This window comes from Dromiciops gliroides, chromosome 6 (assembly GCF_019393635.1).
Source record: "Dromiciops gliroides isolate mDroGli1 chromosome 6, mDroGli1.pri, whole genome shotgun sequence".
Lineage (NCBI taxonomy): Eukaryota > Metazoa > Chordata > Mammalia > Microbiotheria > Microbiotheriidae > Dromiciops > Dromiciops gliroides.
This window is the reverse complement of record NC_057866.1, coordinates 23280823-23305543: the sequence shown is the minus strand read 5'-3', so window position 1 is coordinate 23305543 and position 24721 is coordinate 23280823. Positions and strand designations below refer to the sequence as shown.

At 52.3% G+C, this 24721-nt stretch overlaps 2 protein-coding genes across 2 annotated transcripts; one reads left to right on the top strand and one right to left on the bottom strand.

Annotated features, from left to right (window-relative positions):
• The first annotated feature begins 1446 nt into the window (after positions 1–1446).
• On the top strand, positions 1447–14890 carry DDB2 (damage specific DNA binding protein 2). The gene is made up of 10 exons (XM_043971049.1): positions 1447–1705; positions 6999–7132; positions 7575–7766; positions 11050–11195; positions 12187–12286; positions 12373–12550; positions 12789–12931; positions 14043–14207; positions 14341–14386; positions 14601–14890. Exons 1-10 carry the CDS (start codon positions 1588–1590, stop codon positions 14720–14722), a joined length of 1344 nt encoding a protein of 447 aa, XP_043826984.1. The 5' UTR covers positions 1447–1587; the 3' UTR covers positions 14723–14890.
• A 129-nt stretch (positions 14891–15019) lies between these two features.
• Positions 15020–20588, bottom strand: ACP2 (acid phosphatase 2, lysosomal). The gene is made up of 11 exons (XM_043971050.1): positions 20404–20588; positions 19631–19726; positions 18907–18993; positions 18274–18426; positions 18081–18179; positions 17908–17997; positions 17334–17466; positions 16435–16517; positions 16168–16274; positions 15886–16061; positions 15020–15805 (listed from the first exon to the last, which is right to left on the bottom strand). The coding sequence occupies exons 1-11, from the start codon at positions 20548–20550 to the stop codon at positions 15672–15674; spliced, it is 1305 nt and encodes a 434-aa protein (XP_043826985.1). The 5' UTR covers positions 20551–20588; the 3' UTR covers positions 15020–15671.
• Positions 20589–24721: the final 4133 nt, after the last annotated feature.

The window sequence follows — 24721 nt, the reverse complement described above, 5'->3', positions numbered from 1 at the left end:
TCCCAAACAAAACTTATTATCTTTCTCCTCAAACTCTCCTCTATTTCTAAATTAACAGCACATCCAGTCCACTGCCAAATCTTGTCACTTTTACCTTTGCTCACATCTTGCTTGGACTATGGCAATAACCTTCTAGTTGGTCTTTCTGCCTCAAATCTCTTCCTGATTTAATCCATCTTCTGTTCAATTGCTAAAGTGATTTTTCTAAAGTATAGATATCACCCCTTCAAATCCCCTTCTCTATCCCACCACCCCACCAACAAAGAGCTGAAATACCTTCCTTATTACTTCCAGGATCAACTATATGAAGCATGAACCCGTCCCCCTCAGCACACAGCCTAATGCTCGGCATACAAAACGAAAATTTGTTGAATCAAATTTTGTTCTTCCCAACCAAATTGTAGCTCTTTAAATGTGTATGTTTATATTCTTCACGGTGCTGGGCACAGAGGAGGTGCTAAACAAACAAACCTGTTACTGATGGGTACAAAAGGACCACCAAGGTGATAAATGCCAGGGTATTCGGGAGCAGGGCTCCGTTTGGAAATCCCTCCTACTTACTTAAAATTTTATATGCTCTATAACAATCTTTTGGGGACCTCCTGTATAAAAACTCTAGCATATGGTTAGAATCATTGGGATGGGGGCAGCCGCCACAAGAAAACTTCCAGAATGTTGAGTAGGGTCTCTGGATGGAATTTAAGGTGGTCTAGGAATTGAACAGGTGAATAGGGTAAGAAGGCACCCTGTTTTCAGGGAGGTTACAATTTTGGGGGGGGGAGCGACCTCGCCCAGGGATGCCGAACCCACCAGGGCTCCCAGATGCAGAAGCTGGGCCAGGTTCGTGGATGGAGGGAACCTGCGGCACCCCCTCTCTGCCTGCTGGGTCCCCTAGCTGTTAGACTGGAGCCTGAGGCTGTTGGGTCCACCTCCAGGACCCCGATGCTCGGACAGGCAGCCGGGATAGCCGCTGTATAAGCTCGGAAGAAATGCTGTACCCCTAGCTCCGCCAGCTCAGACCAACGTTAGAGACCGAGGCTCGCGGTCGCTGTTACCATGGCAGCGAAGAGACTGCTCTCCCTTAAACCCACCCTCCCCGGCAACGCCTGGACGTATCAGCCAATCCTCAAGCAGAAGAAGGTTTTTTTAACCAATTAGAAGCCTCAGGACAGGAATTGATATTCTGATTGGTTGCTGATCTTGTCGTCTTCCTTAGGCCTGGCAAAGGGCGTGCCTGAAGTGGCTTCAGGTTCGCAGACGAAACGCGCCGACGGCCATCTTGATTCCTGGTCTAGATTGGCAGCGGAGCTCCACAGTGCGCAGGCACCATCCACACTCTCTCGCCCGGCCATTTGCCTCTTCCGGTTCACTGGCTTTCCCTTCCCCCCACCCCGGAAGGGGCTGGGCCTCCGGACGAAGGGGGCGGGAGCAGAGGCGGAAGTTAGTTTGAGCGCGGCGCGCGTGAATCGGGGTGGTGGGCGAGTGAAGGGGATTGAGGGTCGGACCTGGTAGCTTGGTGCCTCCCGGCCAGTGCCCACTACCCAGGGCCCCGCTCCCCTCCTCGCTCGCTCTCAGGGTTCAGGCAGGATGGCCCCAAAGCGACCGGCGGGCCTCGGCAAGAGGAGCGCCCTGGCCCCGGAGCCTCCCCCGGCCAAGAGGTGGTGTGTGCGGACTCCCGGCCGCAGGAGCCGGCCGCCAGCCCGGGGTATCGCAGACCCTCCCTCCTTCCCTCCCCACCCCCCGGGGGGGATGGGAACTGAAAGGGCGCGTCTGCGTGGGGAGCCCATGGCTCTCCTGCGAGAAACCGGGACTGAAAGCGAGGCAGGCCTCCCTGCCCTCGGCGCGCTTCCAGTCGGGGAGGGGGGGTGCACCACGTGACCCCGGCGTGGAGACAAAGTAACTCGTGGGAGAGAAGCCCCGACCTCAGGGGAGACTCCTACGCGTGCCCGCCGAGGGGGCCCAGAATCGGCTGCGAAGCACCGGGGGGAACCTGGTGCACCCCCCTTCATTTTAGCGATGCAGGAGCCAAGGCCTAGACAGGACAAAGGGTTTGCCCAGTCACGGGAGTGTCCGGTCTGGGGACCTGGGAAGGTCCTGTCATCATACTTATTTCCTAATACGATCAATGTAATTCACAAAAACCGAAGCTGGGGGTATTTATTTTTTTTTCCGAGTTTAAAGGGGTCCTGCGGCCAAAAAGCTTGAAAACCTTTTCTAGAGAATACACGTTGTCAGGAATGAGAAGACAGCCTCGCAAAACCCTGTAAGAGGGAGAGAGCCTTATTAGTGAAACCACATTTGGCTAGAACACAGTGGGCTAAGAACTTTAGAAAGATAGGTTGGAGTGAGTCATATAGAAGTATTTTAAATGACTGCACATGGATAACCTGTATCAAATTGCAGAGTGGAAGTGAACGAGAGAATTCAGAACTCGGTTTTTAAAAGAGAATGTTAAATTGTTTTTAGATGGAATTGGGGAAAAAAGGAAACAGGTTGGAGCCAGGTTGTGAAGGACTTTTCAGTGGCCAGCTGAAAAAGTTGTCTTAAGTCCTAGATTCAGTAGGGAAGCGTTGGAGAATCCTGAAGAAAGGAGTGAGGAGGTGATCAGAGCCGTACTTGAGGAAGGTTGTTTTAGTTAAGTGTGTAGAACAAGAGAGATGGTGCAGAGAATTCAGTTAGGCGGCTGCTGTGGTAATAGCTATGTAAGGTGGGGGGGTGGGGGTGGGGGAGGGAAACAGGTGCCAGAGATGATGTGTAAGGAGAATCAAGTGAACTTTGCAACTGATGAGGGACAGAAGAGTCACAGATGACTGAGGGTGAATCAGGCATTGGTGGTTGAGAGAATGGTGGGCCCCTCTGCAGAAATCAGGAAGTTTAGAGGAGATCAGTGTTAGCAAGCATTTGTTATTAAATTTGTCATGAGACGAGACACATATCGAGAGTGAAAGGGACAAGAAGTCCCTTGAAGAGAAATAGTGAGAAAGGCTAGTGTGAGGAAAGTAAGTAGAGGGGAAGAAGGTATAAGATTTATAAGGAAAGAAGGGGCAAGATCGGGAAGGACTTTAGAAGCCAAATAGGAGTTTATATTAGATCCTGGGTGTAATAGGAAGCTATTGGAGGTTTTGAGTGGGGGGTCTGATGTGGTCAGATCACTTTGGCAGCTGAGAGGAGAATGGAGGGGGGGGCGGCAGGGAAACCAATCAACAAGCTACTGAAGTTGTCTAGGTGTGAGGCAATGAGGGAGGGGGCCTGTAGTGGGGGAAATGGAAAGAAGGGGACATAGATGAGAGACATCCTGAAGCTGGAAACAAGACTTGCCAAAGGTTGGATATATCGGATGAGTGGGAGTGAGGTGTTAAGAATAACAGAAGGCGGGGCAGCTAGATGGCGAAGTGGATAGAGCACTGGCCCTGGAGTCAGGAGTACCTGAGTTCAAATCCGGCCTCAGACACTTAACACTTACTGGCTGTGTGACCCTGGGCAAGTCACTTAACCCCAATTGCCTCACAAAAAAACAAACAAAAAAACCCCAAAAAACAAAGAATAACAGAAGGAGGGGCAGCTAGGTGGCACAGTGGATAAGGCACCAGTCCTGGATTCAGGAGGACCTAAGTTCAAATCCAGCCTCAGACACTTGACACTAGCTGTGTGACCCTGGGCAAGTCACTTAACCCTCATTGCTCTATGCCAAAAAAAAAAAAAAAACCCAACCCAAAACAACAACCAAAGAATATGAGTCTGGAGGTGTTGCCCCTGACAATAATTGGGAAGGGGGGAGGGTTTGGGAAGAAAGAGAATTCGTTCTATTTTGGATATAATGAGTGAGATTCCTATGGGTCATCCATTATCAAGCTATCCAATAGGTAATTGGTGATAAGAGACTGGAAGTCAGGAAGGTTGTTGGGGCTGGATAAATCTGCAGTACATCTATATAGAAATGATAATCGAATGGATGGGAATTGATGAGATTACCAAGTGAGATAGCATAGAGGGAGAAGAGAAGGGCCTAGGACAGAGCCTTAACCCCCCCCCCAACCCCCCAAGTTAGTGGGTGTTGTTAGAGGTCAGGAGGAGGAAGAAGTTCAGTTTTGGATGTGCTCAGGTTAAAATGAAAATGTAGGACACCTGCTGAAAGTTCTGTTGTGAACTCCCTTATAACTCTTGGAAATCATCCCGTCTTCTCGTTCTTGCCATGGCCAACCCCTCTCCCAATGCACTTGATCCCATCATTTCCCAATCATTCCCCTCTTCTATCTTCAATCTCTTCCTATTTATTGGCCTACTCATTTCCTGCAAGGGATGCAGACTTGCCCAGTGCTTCTTTTTCCCTCTGACATCCTCCCCTCTAACTTAACTCCCACTTGAACCCTGCCATCCCCTAAAGTAAAGAAGGAAGTCAAGGTCCTCTGGGGTGGGGGGGTGGTATTGAGGGAGCCAGTTTGTAACATCTAGTACAGGGAAGAACAAAGGGGCTGCTTTGCAGCACCCAGTGCCCTGTTGTGATTAGACCAAAAGTCTGTAGCCAACCCAGTCAGTATGGTTGTTCAACTCCCAGTGGTGTTCAGCAGATGAGCAAGAGTAAAGAAGGCAAATGGTGGCAACGAGCCTGAGATTCGGAGCAAGAAGAGCACACAGGGACATGAGATCCGAGGCGCGTGTCTAGTTGAACTGGTTATGGCTTGAGACTAAAGACCCGAGTAAGGCTAGAGCTGGGTGGAGGGCCACAGTAAAGATGAATAGTAAGTTTAGTTGAGGCAGAGATGGAAAGATGAGGAATTGCCATCTAGGGTGAATTCTGGAATCGTGCGTGGTGGAGGTAGTTTGGGGTGATGACAGGAATGCTGTGTGTAGCTGAGATTCAACGAGGGTGAGAGACCAGGGTGCTTGGGGAAAGAGCAGGGTACGTATTGAAGTCCTAAGTATGAGGGCACGAGTTGGGGAGAGGAGGAGGACTCTGACCAGATTCCTGAGCTCCTCTATCAGAGCCTGGGAGGGCTGACAGCAAAGCTACAACAAGCCCTAAAGGACAAGAGGTGTCGCTGAGTGAGAATGTGGAAGGCAGAGTCTGCAAGTGGAGGCAAGGACCAAGGTGCGAGTCTCCTCTTCTTGTGTGTCAGGAGTTTGGAGGACTTGAGGAGGCCGACAGGTGCTGGGTCTTGTGGGGGCAGCTGGGTTTTCACAAGCTGGACTCGAGGTGAGAGGGGAACTCTATTAAGCATGGCCAGAAGGGCAAGGCAGAGCAAGCCAGGGACCTGTGTGGGGATAGGACTGAGGTCACGGTGGGAGAGAACAGGGAAGTGGGCAGTGGGAGAGCAGGAGATGGGAAGTAACCAAGCAGAATCACTCTCAGGGACATGGCCTATCAGAAGTGGAAGACAACTTGGAACATCAGTCAGAAAATAATTTAGAGGTCACTTAGGCCAACTCCCTCATTCTGCACAGGAGAAGGGGAGGGGACATTCGTGTTCTCTCAGGTCTCAAGGATTAAGTAGGATTCAAACCCTGAGCCTCCAATTCCAAATGGGGACCTCTTGTCATAGTCCCAGCAATGGCTTGTGGCCTAACGAGGAAAACCAGCCTGAGAGCACGCGTTCCTTAGGCCGCTGCTCGTCCGAACGGTTCTTTTCAAGCTCCCCTTCTAAGCTTGGTCTTGGATGAAGGCAAGAGACAGGTTACTTTCCTCTACAAAAGTCTCCAGGGCGTTTACTGATGTCTTGTGCCAGGATCTTCATCCTATCCAATGTTGCTGGAAGCAAATGGGTCAGCGGCCGTGGCTTAGCAGTCTTCCGTTAGGAGCTCTTTGATAGAAGGGGATTTTGCTGCAGCTCCTTAGGACCTCCAGGAGGGATGATGGATGACAGGTTCTTCTCTTGTGCCTGAGTAGCAGAACCATTCCCTATCATTTTCAGATGATTTTCTGGGACTCGGACCTGGCACACACTAGCAGATTCTAGCCATTTGCTTCTAGAGCTCCATCCAGTCGGACAAGTGTTAAGCATTTAGTACACGTAAGACACTCCTGTGTCCACTGGACGGTACAATGCCCGGTTTGGACCCATTCCAATGGCAGATTACAGTGGACTCAGCTCACTGGAGTAGCCCCCAGGCTGATAGCTGCCTGAATTTGGTTTGTGTCATGATCACTCTCCCTGGGTTTGCTTGATCTCTTGGAATGGAAATTCTAAGAACCTCAGGGTCCAACTTCCAGGTGTCTTTGCTTGTGATGTGTGGCTCTTTTTAGCTTTTACTTTGTGCACTCTCTTGGATTAAAAGGTTGTCATCTGAAGCCCACCATCCCCTCCCAGAGAATTTCCCTAAAACAATGGTAGATGCCCCGCATAATTAGGTCATCTTTCTGTTTTGGTTTTGGTTTGTTTTGTTTGGTGAGGCAATTGGGGTTAAGTGACTTTCCCAGGGTCACACAGCTAGTAAGTGTCAAGTGTCTGAGGCCGGATTTGAACTCAGGTCCTCCTGAATCCAGGGCCGGTTCTCTATCCACTGCGCCACCTAGCTGCCCCCTATCGTTCTGTTTTAATTCAGAATTGCTGCCCTAGGTAGGGTAGTTCCTATTCTGTGTCCATTTCTCATTGACCTAGTGGTCAAGGTTAAGAGGAATATGGAGGAGCTCTGGCGGTGTGTGGTCAAGGTGGATAGAAATGATATTGGCCTGGTCTTACAACCAGGGCCCTATCTCTTGGGCTTACCCCTTTCCCTCTTTTTTTGCTGCTTTCAGAAGCAAAGTCAGGGCAGCTAGATGGTGCAGTGGATAAAGCACTGGCCCTGGATTCAGGAGTACCTGAGTTCAAATCTGGCCTCAGACACTTGACACTTACTAGCTGTGTGACCCTGGGCAAGTCACTTAACCCTCATTGCCCTGCAAAAAACCAAAAACCAAAAACCCAACAAAACAGAAGCAAAGTCAGCTCCCTTTTCCCTACTTATGGGCGATGTGATAGGTTGGGGTAGAAGGGAAAACACTTATCTCTTCTGCTTGGCAGGCTTGGGCAGAGGGGATGAAGCTTCAGGCTGGCATCAGCCTGGGTTGGCTGGTCAGCAGGAATGCCCTCGTAGCATTGTTTCGGCTCTCTGCCAACACAAGGTGGGCAGAGCTCCTCGGGCCTCCTTCCAGCAGGTGAGACCTTCTCTCTTGATAAGGAGCACTAAGGGAGGGAAGCCCTCGGTTCCCATCGTGGTGACAAATTTCCCTCCAACATTAGGGGATGGACTGGTTGAGGTGGTTGTGTGGAGAGGGCAGGGTCAGATTTTTCTGACTGTGAGTGATGATAAATACCGTAATCCAAGTAAGCGGCCTTAGTCATTGTGCCGCCTGTAATGGATTCTGTCCCGTGCTCTCCAGCAGGGGTTTATTGACAAACTGGTGGCTTGGTTGGTAGTATCTTCCTAGTCACCATCAACCCCAGGTAATTAACTGTCTAGAGGCAGGGGAGATTGACCCTCGGGAGCTCAGCAGCTGGGGGACAGTCACCACAGAGTCAGTTGTCAGCAGGCTGGGTGTGCTTAGAAGTGGCTGTAGATGGGAATGTCTGAGCTGCGCTTCCCTTCTCTGCTCCCAGTCTCTTCAGAAGGCCTTTCTGCACTCTTTGGAATCTTACCGACTTTTCCGCACGGCCAGTCCCTTTGACCGGAGAACAACGTGTCTGGAATGGCACCCCACTTACCCCAGCACTCTGGCTGTGGGCTCCAAGGGGGGAGACATCATCCTCTGGGACTACGAAGTACTGGACAAAATCTTCTTCATTAAAGGGGTGAGTTGTGGGCTCAGCTTTGAATGCACCAGGGGAGGCGTGACATAATTAACTTGGGGACCTTGTATTTAAAAATCTGTGATGGCTTCCAGCCAGGGTAAGACTTTGCTAAGCACTGGAAACACAAAGAAGGATTCAGATGTTTGAGAGCCTTTGTCTTACTTGGTAGAGATGACATTGGGAAAGGTGACCTGTGGCATCTGCCCACTAGATGGAACAGACAAAGGTCCTTGAGTCAGAGGAGAGATACTGCATGGCAGGGGCTGATGGGCAGGCAGTGGAACAGGAGCTGGCCTTGGAAGGGCATTTGTAGGACTGCATTGGACAGGGCGAGCTGAAGGGTGCCACTGGAGAAGAGAGTTAAGACAGGGCCTAGGAGGGTAACCTCACTGCTGCCCAAGCAGAAGCATGGAGAAGCTCACCCCACAATGTGTCCTTGGATTCCCAGCACCTGCGGCCCTAGAGAGTGCTAAGAGCCCATATCCCTGTTCCATGTCTGTTTTGTGTACCAAGGTCAGGTGCATGGGTTCTAAGCTGGAGAGGAAGCTAACTTAACCTAGTGATCAGGAAAGTGGCTTTTTTCCCCCTGAACCCCCTAAAAGCAAGCACCATGTCCCTAGAACCTGGGGATTGAATTCCAATGGCAACAAACCCCTGCAGGCCACATGAAACTTAGAAAACCACAAACTGACATTATCTGTGTTGTGTTTGTATTTATTCTGCTGAATGTTACCTAGCTAACATTTGAATCTGGTTCCTGCTCCACTTGTGCTCGACAGTTCTGGGCAGCGCTTGGGCCTGAGTTGGACACCCGTACCCTAGACTGCCAGTGTCTTATGGTAGGCACTTGTAATCCTAGCCCCAAGATGGGACTGAAGGATCCTGTCTGCCCCTCCCCTCCCTGGCTACAGGGTGCAGCCCTCCTCTACTTTGGGATGGACACTGGAGCCCGGGGCAGTTCACATTGAAATCACTCCTAAACCACCGAGTTTTAGAAGATGATAGACAAGCTGAAGGCAAAAAATACCACAAAACTCCAAACCACCACTAAGACTGCAATGCTTAGTAGAAAAGCAGAAAAAGAAAACATTCTTTACAGAGAAACAACCAGGAATTAGGGTGAAAATATTCTTGCAGGCAAGCTTCCACATGATAGATAATGGGGACCATTTGGCTTCCATGTGACAAAGGATCTGGCCCATTTCTAAGAAGGATTTCCACCTTTGTGAAAAGTAGAAAGGGGCTTGGCCAACCAAGGAGAGCCAGTGAGTAGTTTAACTGGTGTGGGTCAGGCAGGATGCAGCCAACCCACCCTGAGCCTGGGTGGTCGGTTGGCCACTTCTTTGACTTTTTCTCTCCAAGAGGGGTATTGGTCTAGGACTCTGTGTACCATACATTAAATATCATTCAGTTTAGGGGCAGCTAGGTGGCGCAGTGGATAGAGCACCAGCCCTGGAGTCAGGAGGACCTGAGTTCAAATCTGACCTCAGACACTTGACACTTACTAGCTGTGTGACCCTGGGCAAGTCACTTAGCCCCAATTGCCTCACTTAAAAAAAAAATTACCAAAAAAAAAAATATCATTCAGTTTAGTTTGAACCCCTCCACCCCCACCCCTCCTTTTAGGGGTTCAGAATAAATGCCACTTTCCCTGAACACTGGAGACAGGGAATTAACTTACTTTACAATTGAGTTCAGTCTCACTAAATTCTTGGTATACAAACACCTCAAAGAGTAAATCTATCTATGCAAACATTTATGTAAACAGACAAGGGGAAGTTACTCAAGAATAAATGAACTCTTTGGGAGTGAGATAAAATCTCAGCTCAGCCAAGAAGAAAATGATCTCCTGTCTCACCTGACATTTCCCACCCTGGAGTCTGCTCTGAGCCATTTCTAGAGGCACAGGCACTGGTCATCCAGGGACCTTCCCCTATCCCAGACCCCGGGGCTCTCCCTCACCATTCCCAGGTTTTCATTTCTTCTCTCTCTCTGCTCTCTTGGGCCCTGCTTCTCATTCCCTTTCTCCAAAGCCTCACCACACTCAGTGTGCGGGGCCCCAAGCATGTCTCCCTGCCTGTGAGCACACGGCTTCCCCAGCTTGTCTCAGCACCAAGGACCTCCTTTTCTGAGGGGCACTCCCCTTTGTTTTTTTTTAATCTAGCCCAGGAGCAGCAGCAGTGCCATTTCATCACGAGTTTAGGGATTTGACCATGCCCCTGTGACTTTTTATCCTTCAGGCCCCAGAGCAGGGGACAGGTATGAACAGAGCTTATAGGATGGACCCCGATGGGGTCATGTACCATCGGGGCGGCCTGGCAGATCGGACGGGGTACTGGGCTTGGACTTAGGTAGGCCTGAGTGTGACTTCTCGTCCTGACTAGGTATGGCAGCTGACTTCCCTCTGCCTCAGTTAACAGATAAAAATAGCTCCCGTCTCACAGGGTTGTTTGCCATCCTAACAGACTGTCAGTTCAGCGGTGTGGAACTGTGGGAGTTGGCCGCATCGACCCAGGTCACTGACTAGGAGAGGCCGAGGATCTAACAATGCCTTTTGTTTGTGTAAAACTTCAGTCTTCAATCACGTCCATTCACTCCTTTGGTTGGCACAACCATCCTGCCAGGCTAGACAGACGAGGAAAGCGGCTCACGCTGTCTCTAGCCTGAGGCTGCGCTAGTGACTAATGTAGCTGGGCTGAGCATAGACTGTCTCTCTGCTCCTGCCATGCCCCGTCCACATAAGAGGTATCAAACTTGCAGCCAGCCAGCAAAACTCCTAAGTATGTCCGGAACCAGATTCCATTGGATTTGGGAAATGTTTAACAAAATAGAAATACAACATAGATAATGTTAATTTGTGGTTTTCTTGCTGGTTGAGATCTGTTTCTATTTGAGTTTGAGACCACTTCTCTAAGCTCTGCTCCCAGCCTCTCTTCTCCTGCCCCAAGAGGGATCCTAGTCTGTCTGGTCCCAAAGGAGCAGCAGATTCCTGGAGCACTGGCCCATGCCAGGTAAGCCGTCTCTGAGCCGGCCGAGTTGGGCTGGAACACTGGGCAGCAGCAGGGAAATAGAGCTTGCGGCTTGGGGAAGGTCAGAGGGGGAGAAATACTCAGTGGAAGAAGCGAGGCACCGTGTTTCTTACACCATCTCTCTAGTCCACCCATCGCCCCTGAAGCCAGACGCTGTTCTTCCTTGGTTCGTGAACTGCTGGTCTCTGCTGATGTTGGCTAGATCCCAGGGATCTCTGCAGTTCCTGCCAGTCACCCAGCTTTTTGTCTTTTAGATTGGTGCTGGAGGGAGCATCACAGGGCTGAAGTTTAACCCTCTCAACACCAACCAGCTGTTCGTTTCCTCAGTGGCGGGTACCACAAGCCTGAAGGACTTCCTGGGCAACACAATTCGAGTTTTTGCTGCCACAAACACCTGGGAGTAAGCAGCCAAACTGTCCGGGCCAAGGGCTTCTGGGATTCAAAGGAAGCACCCAGATCTCCTGTCCCTTCTTCTGGGGTAGAGACAAAGCTACTCTGGCTCCCTTTAGTTCTTCCAGGGTGTTGGGTTCCTTTAGGGAACAGTCTGCTTGCTAGGTTGAGTTGCTCTGGAGGAGATGGCTGGAGACTCGCTTCTCTCCTTCCTGAAGACATCACTGTTTCTCTCCATGTGGGGGGAGCTCAAGATTCGGGGATGAGGTTAGCTGTACTCCCTGTCCCCCTAGAGAGACAGTGAGCAGGAGCTAGAGCCAGAGGCTGGAGTCCTAACCTGTCATAGCCCATCCAGAGGATGGTCATGGGCATAGAGCGCTTAAGTCTCCCCAGGGCAGAGAAGCCAGACAAAGACAACGTCTGTCTTGTCTGTGACTTCAGTTTCCAGCTTTCACTGACTTCTCAGGTCATGGGAGGGGCGGGGCAGGGCTAAGATCAGAGGACTACAGGCCCAATGTCCCCGGTCCCCACCTATGTTAGATCGGGGGCTTGGCCTTAAGAGTCTGAGGGCTGAGGTGGAGACCCCGAGTTCTCCTGGGAAGCCTGAGCACAGAGGTTGTGGGGGGCGACAGGATCTCCCCTTTCCTTTCCTGCCCCTGGCCAAGGTATGTGGAGGAGCCAGGGGGCAGGTTGGGCTTCCAGGGCCTCGGTCTTCCCATACCACCAGAGCTCTGGGAGGACTTGTAACCAAGCCTAGTCTAGCCCTGAGTTCGAGGCTCCTCCTCTTGGTTTCCATTCTGCCCATGGGGGGAGGGGGCTGTGGGTGCACTGGGGAGCTGCCTCTAAGGCCCACGCTGACCACTTGCAGCAATAGCGGCAGCAGCAGCATCACCGACTTGGTCCCGGCCAGGCTGCCACCTCCCAGTGACCCGGAGGGGCTCAGGGCTTGGTTTCTGACTTCAGCCGTGTGGGGAGAAACATGATCCCATTTCTCCCTCCAGCTACTGGTACACCAGTGTGGATGTGTCTGCCAAAAGCCACGTGGTGGTCACAGGAGACAGTCTGGGCAATGTGGTCTTGCTGAGCATGGACGGCAAAGAGGTTTGTTCCTAGAACTCAGAAGCTCGGCCTCGTCCCTTTTCCATCTGTGGCGTCCTCGCCCTGAGCCGAGCCCTCCTTCTCCACAGATCTGGAATCTCAGGCTTCACAAAAAGAAGGTGAGCCATGTGGCCCTGAATCCTCTCTGTGACTGGCTGCTGGCCACAGCCTCAGTGGATCAATCAGTGAAAATCTGGGACCTGCGCCAGGTCCGAGGGAAGTCTTCCTTCATCCACTGGATGCCTCATGAGCGCGCTGTTAATGCAGGTGTGAGGAGAGGGAGGGAGCCAGGAGCCCACTCTCCTTCTGCAGGGAAAGTAGCCCTTGGAGGGCTCTTGGGTCAGGCCCGTGAGATCAGCTTGCATTCTGGGAGCTTGGCACCGGGCCCAATCAGCTCTTGGGAAGTTTCCACACCGGTCCTAGGGCTGGCTCTTGGGAGGGGGTGGATGTCCAGACCAGCACTGAGGGAGCTCCTCGAAGATAGGCTTCTCCTACGCTTGTCCAGCTTATTTCAGTCCAGATGGGGCCAAGCTCCTGACCACAGACCAGCACAGCGAGATCCGGGTGTACTCAGCCTCCCATTGGGCATGTCCCCAGCAGCTTATTCCCCACCCACATCGCCACTTCCAGCACCTCACACCCATCAAGGTGAGTAGCGGGAGAGGTGTCTGGCCCAGGAAACGATCGAGTGCCAAGGAGCTGGTCAGATCCGCCATCTGACAACCTTCTGGGACCCTCTCCTTGGGTAGCCACGACTCGACTTCCATGATCTTGGACTTTCTCATTTCCTCCTGGCTAATTCCTCTTAACTTCTTCTCAAACATGGGCATCTTTCAGGATTGTCTCAAAGTGCTCCCTCCCCTGATTTCATTTATGGCTTATGCGCTAGACGCAGAGGACTCTGCTCTCCAGTCCTGCTTCCTCTCAGCTGTTTTGCACCATGTGAAAGGAAGTTCTGGGCAACCCCTCTTGGTCCACCTCTGATCCTTGGCAAATCTTTCTCTGAAACCTGTTTGGCTCTTTGCTTGCCACGACCACAGCCCTAGTCCAGGCTCTCGGCACTTAAGGTTGGCACTTCTTCAGACCATCCAGAGCCTCCCTGGAGCAGGCTTGGGTTGTCTTGTTCTCTTTCCCTCAAGCCCATGGGGGGGTCTTGGTCGATTCAGGTCAAATCTAAATTTACTTGGACGGATCTCAAGACCCTCTGGGTCCTTTCTTGATCTTCTCCATCTCAGCTTGAGCTCACCACTTCAGCTAGTAACCTGCCAAGAGCAGGTGATTCACTCCCAGGATTACGCATACCCGCTTCTTCTTTCTCTGTCAAATCTATGACTGAAGCCAGCTTTAACCATACCTAGTGGCTGCTCTTCCAGTCACTCTAGACTTCGCATTTCCATGTTTAGTATACAAGTTTTTGCTTATACTGGGATTCTAGGTTCTTCTTGATTCAGCACTGTCCTAATTGATCCCAAACATTTCCCTTTACTACAGGTTTGCTTACCAGCCCCCCCAACCCCCCTCCCCTAGTGATTTGTCTCTCTTTACTACACACCAACCCACATAAGAGGGAGATGGCTGGGCCCCAGGTATTCTAGACACTCATCCACCGTGTCTGCAATTCGCTCTGTTCTGCCTCTCTCGTTCACCTTCTTAGGCTTGCTTGTCTGTCTTCTCTCTGTCTGACAGACCATGACTGCCATGCCCTTTGAGGGCCCAGGGTTCTGTGCCCTCTGATGACCACCCTGTCTTCCTCTCCCAGGCAACATGGCACCCTCGTTACGACCTCATCGTGGTGGGCCGGTACCCAGACCCCAATTTCACAGATTTTACCCCTCATGAGCTTCGGACGATTGATTTATTTGATGGGAACTCAGGGAAGATGATGTGTCAGCTCTATGACCCCGACTGCTCTGGCATCATCTCGGTGAGGCCTGGGTCAGGGTGGGGATGGGGACTGGAGACTTCCCAGGGGCCAAATATGGTGCCCTACCTGGACCAAAAGGCCCTGGGACATCCTTCTCTTCTATCATACTCACCTGTTCTTGTCATCTTTGCAGCTAAACAAGTTTAATCCCATGGGAGACACACTGGCCTCAGCAATGGGTGAGTACACAAAAGGTGTCCTGCCCTAGCTTAGTGAGTAGAGGTGCTGACTTGGGGTCTCCCACTTGGTCAGCCCAGAAATAGTGACCGGAGGCACTGCTAGCCAGTCTTTCTAGCCAGCCTCATCTTGCCTCAGGAGACCCAAGAGTCTCAGGGGCCGGTCCCAAAGTGCCTGGAGAAGCTGAGATCAGTGATGTCTTTCTCCCTTTCCTAGGTTACAACATTCTCATCTGGAACCCAGAGGAGGCTGTGAGAAGGAAACAAGAGGGGTTGATCAAGGTGATGAGTGAACAAGGACTGGGCAGGGGCTGGTCAGCCCAGCAGCCCTCCCCTTGAAACAGACCTGGCCAAAATTAGCAAAGAGTAGCACAAACAAGGACCCTAGAAGGGTGAGCAAGAACCATGGCCCAAGGGAAGGATCCAGGGGCTCACGGGGGGCCAAGGCCTATCCTCTGGAAGGCTGGGGGATGGCAGCTGTGTCTGACGAGCAGGCTGCCAGTTTAATTTGGGTCGTCCTCACTGTTAACAGTCAATAAAGTTGTATCCACTTGGGAAGCTCTCTGGATTCTCTAGCCATGACCTGGTGAAAGAACAGGCCCCTTTTCTCCCCACAAAGACACAAGATACAAAGGAGAGAGTTCACTGCTTTCATTCCCCTTGGGGTCTGCCATCATCCCTTCTGGGCTACAGCCCAGAGCTGTCCAGCTCACGACCTGCGTTAGCCCAGGGCTTGGTTATCTTCTGTGCCCTGTCGGTGGCTCTACCCTCCTCCCCCTTTCCCCCCCCCATCACTTTATATACATTCTTCAAGCCAGCTCAGGATTCAGAGGAGTGGAAACAGCAGCAACTAACCCTGAGGCTTCCAACCTCAAAGAACTGGGCCTGTGACCCCTGCCTTGAGGGTAGGAAGATAGGCCCGGCTAGACTAGGCATGGGGGTGGTGGGAGACGAGAGAGGATGCCCTGTGAGTCACCTGCCAACGTTTCCAGGCGGTGGCAGAAAGTAGTAGCCAGGACTCCTTTGGGTTGACCAAAGGCCTCCCTTCCTCTAGGTGAGAAATCACTGGTGCTGCTTTGTTGTGCTTCTCGGGGCTGGGAGGGAGATGACAACAAAGCTTCGCCGTTGCTCAGAAAGGCCAGGTGAGGAGGGTCCTGGACTCAGAGCCTTGGGTCTGCATCAGACTGGCCTCCCCACTGCCCTAGCCTGGGCACAATCAGAGGGCAGGCCAGCCAAAGGCCTCCCGTCTGGAATGGGGAGAGGCTGGAGGGAGGGGGCCGAGCGGTTGTCAGGCGTGGTCTTCCCCATCAGCGACGTGGCGGTAACCCGGAGGCTGGGCCTGCACACGGAAGAGGACCGTGAGCAGCAACAGGATGAGCAGGAAGAGGATAGAGCCGCACACGGCCAAGGCCACGACCACCTCTGGGGGCAGAAAGAGAAGCGACGACATCAGGGTGAGAGAACCCTGAGACGCTGAGATGGCAGAATGGTCCTGGGCTCACCTGTGTCTGCGAGGCTGCTCGTCACCTGGCACTCCTTTGCCCAGTCCTCTGGCACCAGGGGCTGCGTGCGCTCTAAGAAGTCTGGGAGGGGGCAGCGCTGGGAGCAGCTGGACAGCGCCAAGGGCCACGGGGCCTGGGTACTGTCGTTCCGGAAGTACATCTCCACAGAAAAATTCCTGAGGGCAGCAGGAAAGCTGAGTCTGTAAGCTGGGGCCCCCACCCCTCTTCCCACCACCACCGCCACCACTCCTGGGAATTCCCCAGGAAGCCAGGCCAGCTCACCCATCGTTTTCCTGGTAAAGTTCAAACATGTGGCAGGAGGCATAGGGAGCCTGTTCCCCGTTGTAGACGCCCAGAGCCATCTGCAGTGCCACCAGCGTGGTGTCGTGCTGTAAGAAGAAGGCGGCTTCATCCCTGCTCGCCCTTCCTCTCACCCCTTGGCAGGGAGGGTCATTCCCTGCCAACAGCCTAGGGGCAGAAGGGCTAGAAAACAGGGATCGACTATGGCAGACTAGGGACAGGAACATGTGAGTGTAGGAGCCCGCTCACCGCGGAGTAGACCAACAGCTTCGGGTGCTGGGAGGCTGAGGCTGCCCACGTCAGGTTCTTCCGGATCTCGGCTAGGAGGACACCTGAGGGAAGACACAGGGAAATGTCGGGTGGCTGTCAGCACCGTCATCCTCCGTTAGAGTCCCTCCATCTGGACGCCGACCACATGAGCCCAGCTACCGATCCTTATTAGAAGGAGGGTGCCTGCCTTCACACAGTGCCCACGTGCACGAGGCTCCAGGTGGGACCACCTGACACAGCAACGGAGGGCATGAGAAGGCGGCCCCCCAGGAGGACCGGCTCAGATGCCTCTGACGGGCATCAGGACCAAGGACCCCTGCCAAAGGATCATCCTCACCCCAAAGTGTAGCAAAATACAGTAACTCGCTGAGGTTGTTTGGGATAACCTAAGGCTCTCTGAGGGCAACTGGTGGTGCCCTGCACAGGGTGCTGGGCCTGCAGTCTCATCTGCCTGAGTTCAATATGGCCACAGCCATTTTCTAGCTGGGTGACTCTAGGCAAGTCACTTAACCCAGCTTCCTCATCTGTAAAATGAGCTGGAGACAAAAATGGCAAACCTCTCCAGTCCCTTTGCCAAGAAAGTCCCCAGTGGGGTCACAGAGTCGGACACAACTGACAACGACTGAACAGCAACAACAGGCCATAAACTCCTTTGTTCATTTGTGTGCCAGTTTGCAAAAGGGCAGAAACAAATCTAGATAGCTCCTCAGAGATGAGCAGCTGGCCTGGGAGGCTCCTGCGGAAGACGCTTCCACGGGTCTCTGACAAAGTGGGAGCCAAAATGTCTGAGGGTTGGCAAATAGGGTCTGGTTCCTGAAGCCTGAGACCCCGGACGGAGCCTTTTTTTGGGGGGGGGGAGCGCCATTCTTGTCACTCACCCCCCTGAAGCCGGGCCTTCTCCATTGGCTGGTACATCCCAAAAAGGAACCGGAAGCTGAGATCCTTGAGCCGGCGAAGACGCTGCATGGTTGGGGGTGAGGCCCAGGGTGGCAAGGGCAGGCCGTGGGTTTGCTGTACACCATAAGGGCAGGTTAGTGCAGGCTGGGCTCTGGGGACGACGGAGGTCCCAAAGGTGCGCGGGCGTGTGTGTGTGTGTGTGTGTGTGTGTGTGTGTGCTAGCGTGCGCGTGCTTGAGGGGAGGCACAGGAGGGGAAAGGAGGGAGAGGAGGCCCAGGGAGCCCGGTCGGGGCCAGCATGTCTGGGGATCAGGCCGGGGTGGGGTGGACAGGGAGAGGAAGCCTCCGTGCAGACAACCTGACTCAGCAAAATGAAGTCATGAAGGAAGTGCTGATGGGGAGGGAACCATCTCGGGGTCTGAGGTTCCCCTTTCGCCCTGGAGGGGAAGCTGTGCCTGCTCCCCTAAGCTGCCTCAGCCCTCCCCAGCCCTAAGACCTGTGCTTAGTGACCCAAGCCCCTGCAGGGGAGGAGGGCTGTGGCCGGCGGTCTGCACACCTCACAGAAGAGCGTGTCGTAGATGTTCCAGGTCGTCTCTATCGTCAGGTCTGTGACGCCCGTCTCGTTGGCCACCATCTCCAGAAATTGCTGTGGAGGGAAGCCAGAGGCGGTCACAGTCCCCTCGCCCGTGAGCTGACGGCATCCCGCCTGCTCGCCCCACCCCCCCTCACCGCATTGCGCGCCGTCTCGTTCTGGTATTCCTGGCTCTGCCGAGTCTCGTTCTGTAGCTGCTCAAAGCGGGGACAGGGGCCCAGGGGGAACTTCAGCAGCTGCAGCCAGAAAGTAGCAAAGAAAAGCCAGGATCAGTAATTGGAGAGAGGGGAGGAGGGAGTCTCCCCAGGGAAAAGGGTCAGCCGGGCTCACCTTATCCTGGGCCTCAGGGACTGTGTGCACAGGGATGGGCTGCCATGTGATGTTTGGATGGAAAGACTGCTTGCCCTCAACTGGGAAGAGTCCAGCCAGGTTGGCCTCGGCACTCATAAGGGTTCGGTCAAAGTCTGTGCTTCGAACGTAAACCTGCCGGGGAGAGCAGTGGGCAGCCTCCATCAGGGAAAGGCCTTTGACCTGCGGGACAGCCGGCCTCCCAGCTGCTGTAGACATTCAGGGCCTTGGGCTTGCGTGCGGAGAGGAGCAAGAGGGCAAAGACAGGAGAGCTTGGGAGGACAGAGCAACACCGCAGAACTTGGGGCAGAAGCCCAGAGAACAGCTGCAGTCACTTCAGGGGGGACAACTCACATTTCCTGAGGGCTTGTGGTTTACCTAGCAGTGGGCTCACAACCACCAGCGGTGGCCGGGGAGGGATAGGGAATCCCCCAGGGCACATGACCCAAGAAAATGTGGTTCCCTTCCGAGCCCTGAGGGGTTTCCTTCTCCAAGGATAATGGTGCTTGGCAGCTTCTGATCCCAGTCTGGAGCTGGGGCCTCTGTGTGGATGCCAAGCATAGGGAGACACACCCCCTCCTCCCAGAACCTCCCTGTCCCCATCCCCAGGCTCACCTCTTCTCGGTGGTAGGAAGCGTTGAGAAAGCCCCGGTAGCGCTGCCTTAGAGCCTGGCCTAGCTCCCAGTGCTGGAGCATCCCCTCCTGTGGGGCAGACCCAAGTGTTGGCAAGGCCCAGGAACCTTAGGCACCACTGGCCTCTAATACTTCCCGGGGAGAGACTGGTGCTGAGTGGATCATCTCCCCTAATCAATGGGTGGCCCAGCCACAGGTGGCACTAGCCGGGTAGATATGGAATACACAGCCATAGTCAAGAGAACTGGATCAGGGGGCAGCTAGGTGGCACAGTGGTTAAAGCACCAGCCTTGGATTCAGGAGGACCTGAGTTCAAATCCAGCCTCAGACACTTGACATTTACTAGCTGTGTGACCCTGGGCAAGTCACTTAACCCTCATTGCCCCGAAAAAACAAAACAAAACAAAGATATGAGAGAACTGGATGGGGTGCCCCGCCCCCTGGGGCTGGAAGGGGGGGGGTACCCCAGGTCCAGAAGTGTGCTCTAGGGGCAGCTGCCCTTATTAACCTTTTATGTGCCAAGGACATGCCCCCTTGGGGCAGTCTGGTGAAGCCTAGAGGCCCATTCTCTGAATGTTTTTGGACGCATAAGAATCAATTCCATTAAAATGGTTAACAAAACATTAATAAAACAAGTTCTAAGGCCTGGAGCCCGCGGAGGATCAGAGAGGGAGCGCACCCCACCTCTGAGAGCAGCCGGACAAACCTTGGTCAGCTGGCCAAAGCCTTGGGGCCACTCTCCCTCCTGATAGGGGTCCTTAGGATAGGCCTTCACAGGGGACCGATCTCCGTGCCGATACAGCTGAGGAAGGGAACGCCGGCACATCAAGAGGTTTCTGATGAGAAATACGCCCCTCACCGCCAACCCCTTTTGAGAAAGCCCAGCCCCTAACACCCCATGTCAAAACCTAAGCGAGCTTTGAGCCTAATGGTCTCCGACCCTGAGGGTCGGTGCGAGGCCCCCAGTGTGGGGGGAGGGGGAGGAGAGGGGGTGCCAAAAGAAAAAGGTCATTGTGTTGTGGGTGGGACCACCCTGAGCTGCTGCAGGCAGACTTCAAAGAAGAGGTCCCTCCAAAACCTCTGCCCTTGACCCTGATTAGGGACCCTCCCCCCATGAGAATGCAGAGCTCTCCCTTTCTTCCAAAGTTGCTTCTTCCTGATGCAGAGACCCCTGCCCCCGAAACAGGACCATCCTCCTCCCCTGACCCAGTGACAACCTGCGCGCCCGCCCCCCCCCAGCCCCTCACGTCTCCAGCATAGAATCTTCCCCCTCCCCCTGACACCTCTGATTCCCCAGAGATCCCGAACCTAGCACCCCTCCCTTTAAGCCGGACTCTACCCCCCAATTCCTAGAAGCCTCTCTCCCATTCAGAGACCCTTCCCGCCCGAAGCCTGACACCCCACCCCGCCTCCCACCCGAACCCCCGCCCCTTGACCCTGAGTAGACCCCTGTCTCTCTGCTCCCCCCATCTTCAGCACCAAAATCACGAAGCGGAGGCTCCGGGCCTGCGCAGGTGGCACTGGCGGCAGTAGCAGCAGCAGGAGGCCCAGGGCCCTGCCCACAAGCAGCGGCAGGGGAGCTCGCCAGCAGCAGCAGCAGCGGCTGCCGGACCGTCCACCCGCCATCGCCGCCGCCGCCTACTGAGGGACCATCGGACCCGGAACCCTCCCCATGGCACCGCCGAAGCCACCCGGACGCGCGTGTCGGAGCACCCACAGGAAGCTCCTGCGCCTCCATCTTTCTTAAGGGAGAAGGAAGCTTGAGGGAAATTGGCAAGTAGGCCAGGAGCTGATCGGGGCGGGGCGAAAGAGCGTGGGAAAGAGCTCGAGGCCTCTGGCGCCAGACCCTGCTCTCTTCCTCCAGCCAGGAGGCGGGTCCCTCAGAACCCACTCAAGAGGAAGGGAAGAAGCAGATAGCGCCCTCTGGAGGTGGGGCGCGGCCCGCGGCCACGTGGTCTATTAAAAGGCGCTTGGGGGCAGCTAGGTGGCGCAGTGAATAAAGCATTGGCCTTGGATTCAGGAAGACCTGAGTTCAAATCCAGCCTCAGACACTTGATACTTAACTAGCTGTGTGACCCTGGGCAAGTCACTTAACCCCCATTGCCCTGCAAAAAACAAAACAAAACAAAAAAAAGGCACTTGGGCGTTTTTTGGGAGTTCCGATCCCTGGTTCGAATCCTGCCTTTGTTACCTTGGGGGAATCACTTCACTTCTCTGGGCCTCTAAAATATGAGGAGAGGACTAGGGCTTGGACTAGTTGGTGGTTTCTTCAGGCTCTTGGTTCTTTGATCCTTTTGGATTCTCTTTGAGACTGATGTGCCCACAATTGTGGCTTAAAAGCTGCTTTCTGGTTTGAGTGAGTGAGCTCGAGCCAGGCCGTAGGAAAAAATCCGGAGGCTGGAGGAGTTGATCCAGCAGCTAGCTAAGGGGCATAGTGGATATCAGGGTTTGATTTGGAGGGCCTGAATTAAAATCCACTGTCACTTAGTAGCTGATGACTGCACAAAACTCGTAGTTTCTCTGTGCCTCGGTTTCTTCATTTGTAAAATAGGGATCAATATCCGGGTTCTCACTAGGTTGTGAGGATTGAAGGAGTTAATGTTTGCAAAGCACTTTAAAACCTTAAAGGTCTCTATTACTCTTTATCCCCAGGGCAGGTGCTGTTTGCTCTTTGTGTTTGCATCTCCCTGGTCTACTACCAGCATCTGACTCCTAGCCCGAACTTAAAATGCTTATTGAATCTAATTAGTCTTTCCTTGGTGTTTTGTGGTGTCTCCATACAGCACTAAACAGAAGTTCAATAAGTTCCTGTTGACAGACTTTTTTGGACTTTTCCAGAGTTCTGAAGGGGAGGAAGCAGCAATACCCAAACCTCTGAAGCTTCCTCCTTGCTCTTGCTTGTGGTCATACTCTGGGAAACTGACCAGCCTTCCTGGGGACTGCAAGCTGGTGATTTCTCAGAATCTCTTCTTTGCAAATGGGGGCTCAGTCCTCCAATGGTTAGTGACTCCTACCCACTTACTGGTTAGTGGATCGAGGTGATCTGCTGAGCCTCAAGCAGGATTGACTGCCCTAAGAGTAAGCATGGCAAGATAACCGACTAATCATAGTCTTCCCAAGGGAATTCAAGGATAGAAACAGAAGAAGGAATACAAACTAGAAAAGGGGCAAAATTTTCAAAGATTATCACAGGAGTCTTCTCTCCCTCAGTGTCAGTGGAATCACCACACTTGGATTCCAATAGCTCTAGAAGAGGATCATGACATCATGGTGATGGCATGATTGACAGGGAATTGGATTTAAATGAGGGAAGACTGCACAAAGTCATCTCACTCTCCTCCCGAGCCCTGTGGGTACAGTGGCAAGATGTACATCGGGATGACTGGAGATGGCCACAGAGATTTAAGGCAGTTGGGGTTAAGTGACTTGCCCAGGGTCACATAGCTAGTAATTGTCTGAGGTAAGATTTGGACTCAGGTCCTTCCAACTTCAGGGCCTGTGTTCTATCCACTGAGCCGCCTAGCTGCCCCGCTCTTTGTAGCTTGAGATCCTAGGTAAATCACAGAACCTTTCTGAAGCACATTCGCCTCTTTTTCAAAATAAGGATTATAACTGCCTCCCAGGATTGTTATGACATTCAAATTCGATGTTAGGAAATGTCTTTCTGAACTTTGAAGAACTCCAGAATGTTTAGTTATTTGGGTTGAAGAGAAAAATTACCTCCCAAGGTGTACGGGTGTCACCTGTAGGTTGATGGGAGTGTGTCATGGGGCCAGGGCTAGCAAGCTGGGACTCGTGGCTCCAGCTGTGGCTCACCTCCTGGGAGAAATCAGAGTGCCAGAGCTCATTGCCTAGGGGTGCTGACTTTCACCTAGTAGTGAGGCCCAGTGAAAGGAGGTCCATCTTGGAGTTCCATCTTGGCTCTACTACTTACTTGCTGTGGACAAGTCACTTCCCCTCTTCATCAGTAAAATGGGGTGGGGGGGGGCACAGGGCATGGATTAGGTGATGTCTGAAGTCCCTTCCAGCTTTAACTCCATCTCTGCTACAATCCTGAGATGGTTTGCGAATTCCTTGTAGCAGACTCCCTAGGCACTGAGAAATTTTTGTCCTGTGATGTTCGCCCAACAGAGCTGCCTCTGGCCTCGATCCTGGGCTGGAAGTTGTTGGGGCTTGCTCACTGGGAGAACACGTGGTATATTCACTAGCAGTGTAGACAGGATCCAGCCTGCTGAGTTCCACAGTGCTTGTGAGGGAAAGGGCTGGGGGACCAGAATGGGCAAAGGAAGATGTTTGATGATGTCTGAAACCTCTAACCCAGGGTTCAACCTGGGGTCTGTAAACTTTTTTTAAACTGTTTTGATAACTGTATTTCAGTCGAATTGATATCTTTTGTAATCCCATGTGCTTTATTTGACACTTTAAAAAAAGTTTTGCTTCAATTTGGAACTATGCTCAAAGGGCTATGGGACTATGCATACCCTTTGACCCAGTAATGCCACTACTAGGTCTGTATCCCAAAGACATCATAGAAAAGAGAAAAGGACCCACATGTACAAAAATATTTCTAGCAGCTCTCTTTGTGGTGGCAAAGAATTGGAAATCAAGGGAATGCTCATCGATTGGGGAATGGCTGAACAAGTTGTGGTATATAAATGTAATGGAATACTGTTGTACTGCAAGAAATGATGAGCAGGCAGATTTCAGAAAAACCTGGAAAGACTTAAATGGACTGATGTTGAGTGAAATAAGCAGAACCAGGAGAACATTGTACACAATAACAGCAACATTGTGTGATGATCAACTGTGATAGACTTAGCTCTTCTCAGCAGTGCAATGATCCAAGACAATTCCAAAGAACTCATGATGGAAAATGTTCTCCTTATCCAAAAAAAAAGAACTGTGGATTCTGAATGCAGATTGAACCATACTGTTTCTACTTTTGCTTTTTTGTTTTTGTTTTAGGTTTTCTCCTTTTGTTCTGATTCTTCTTTCACAACATGACTAATGCAGAAATATGTTTAATGTGATTGTACATATATAACCTATGTCAGGTTGCTTTCTGTCTTGGGAACGGGGGGGGGGGAGGGAAGGGAGGGAGGGAGGGAAAAATTTGGAAATAAAAATCTAATGAAAACAAATGTTGAAAACTATCTTTACATGTAACTGGAAAATAATAAAATACTTTTATAATAAAAAAAAGGTTTTGCTTAAACTGTAAAAGGGGTCCTTGACACAAACCAGGTTAAGGACCTCCCCCTCCCCCAATCTAACAGAAAGTCCTTGCTAGAATCCTAGGCCAATAAGAAGATTCCAATTCCCCGTGCAGAGGAAGAAATGAAGAGAAGAGACTAGTAGAATGTAAACTCCTTGAGGGCAGGGACGGATTCCTTTTTGTCTTTGTTCCCCCAGCACCCAGAACAGTTCATGCCCAAGGACAATGCTTTTAAAAATCCTTCTTGACTTGGCCCCAAAGAAGAAACACGAGAAGGCACCTTCCCCTCTTCTTACAGAGATGGGAGGTGTAGGTCAGTTTCAGTAAAGTTCTCCCTCTTTCTTAGTCTTCTTTATGGGGAATGGCACTCTGGGAGAGGGAGCGGGAAGGATTCCTTGGGAGATAAGTGGATGGGGTTAAAACCCAAAGACTTTCGTGGCGTTTTGTTCTTTTTTTTTTTTTTTTTTGGTCTTACTATTCTCAGCAATACAAGGATCCAAGACAATCCCAAAGGACTAATGATGAAGCCTCCAGAGAGAGAACTGATATTGACTGAACGCAGACTGGAGCATGCTATTTTTC

What these genes read in the sequence shown, in the direction of transcription:
- DDB2 (XM_043971049.1), top strand. Translation starts at nt 1,588, where the DNA reads ATGGCCCCAAAGCGACCGGCGGGCCTCGGCAAGAGGAGCGCCCTGGCC. An exon ending in GAGCCGGCCGCCAGCCCGGG is followed by an intron (nt 1,706 to 6,998) that starts GTATCGCAGACC and finishes TCTGCTTGGCAG; the next exon opens with GCTTGGGCAGAGGGGATGAA. An exon ending in AGCACCTCACACCCATCAAG is followed by an intron (nt 12,932 to 14,042) that starts GTGAGTAGCGGG and finishes TTCCTCTCCCAG; the next exon opens with GCAACATGGCACCCTCGTTA.
- ACP2 (XM_043971050.1), bottom strand. Translation starts at nt 20,550, where the DNA reads ATGGCGGGTGGACGGTCCGGCAGCCGCTGCTGCTGCTGCTGGCGAGCT. An exon ending in GCTTTGGCCAGCTGACCAAG is followed by an intron (nt 18,994 to 19,630) that starts GTTTGTCCGGCT and finishes TCTGCCCCACAG; the next exon opens with GAGGGGATGCTCCAGCACTG. An exon ending in GAAGGCCCGGCTTCAGGGGG is followed by an intron (nt 16,518 to 17,333) that starts GTGAGTGACAAG and finishes GTCTTCCCTCAG; the next exon opens with GTGTCCTCCTAGCCGAGATC.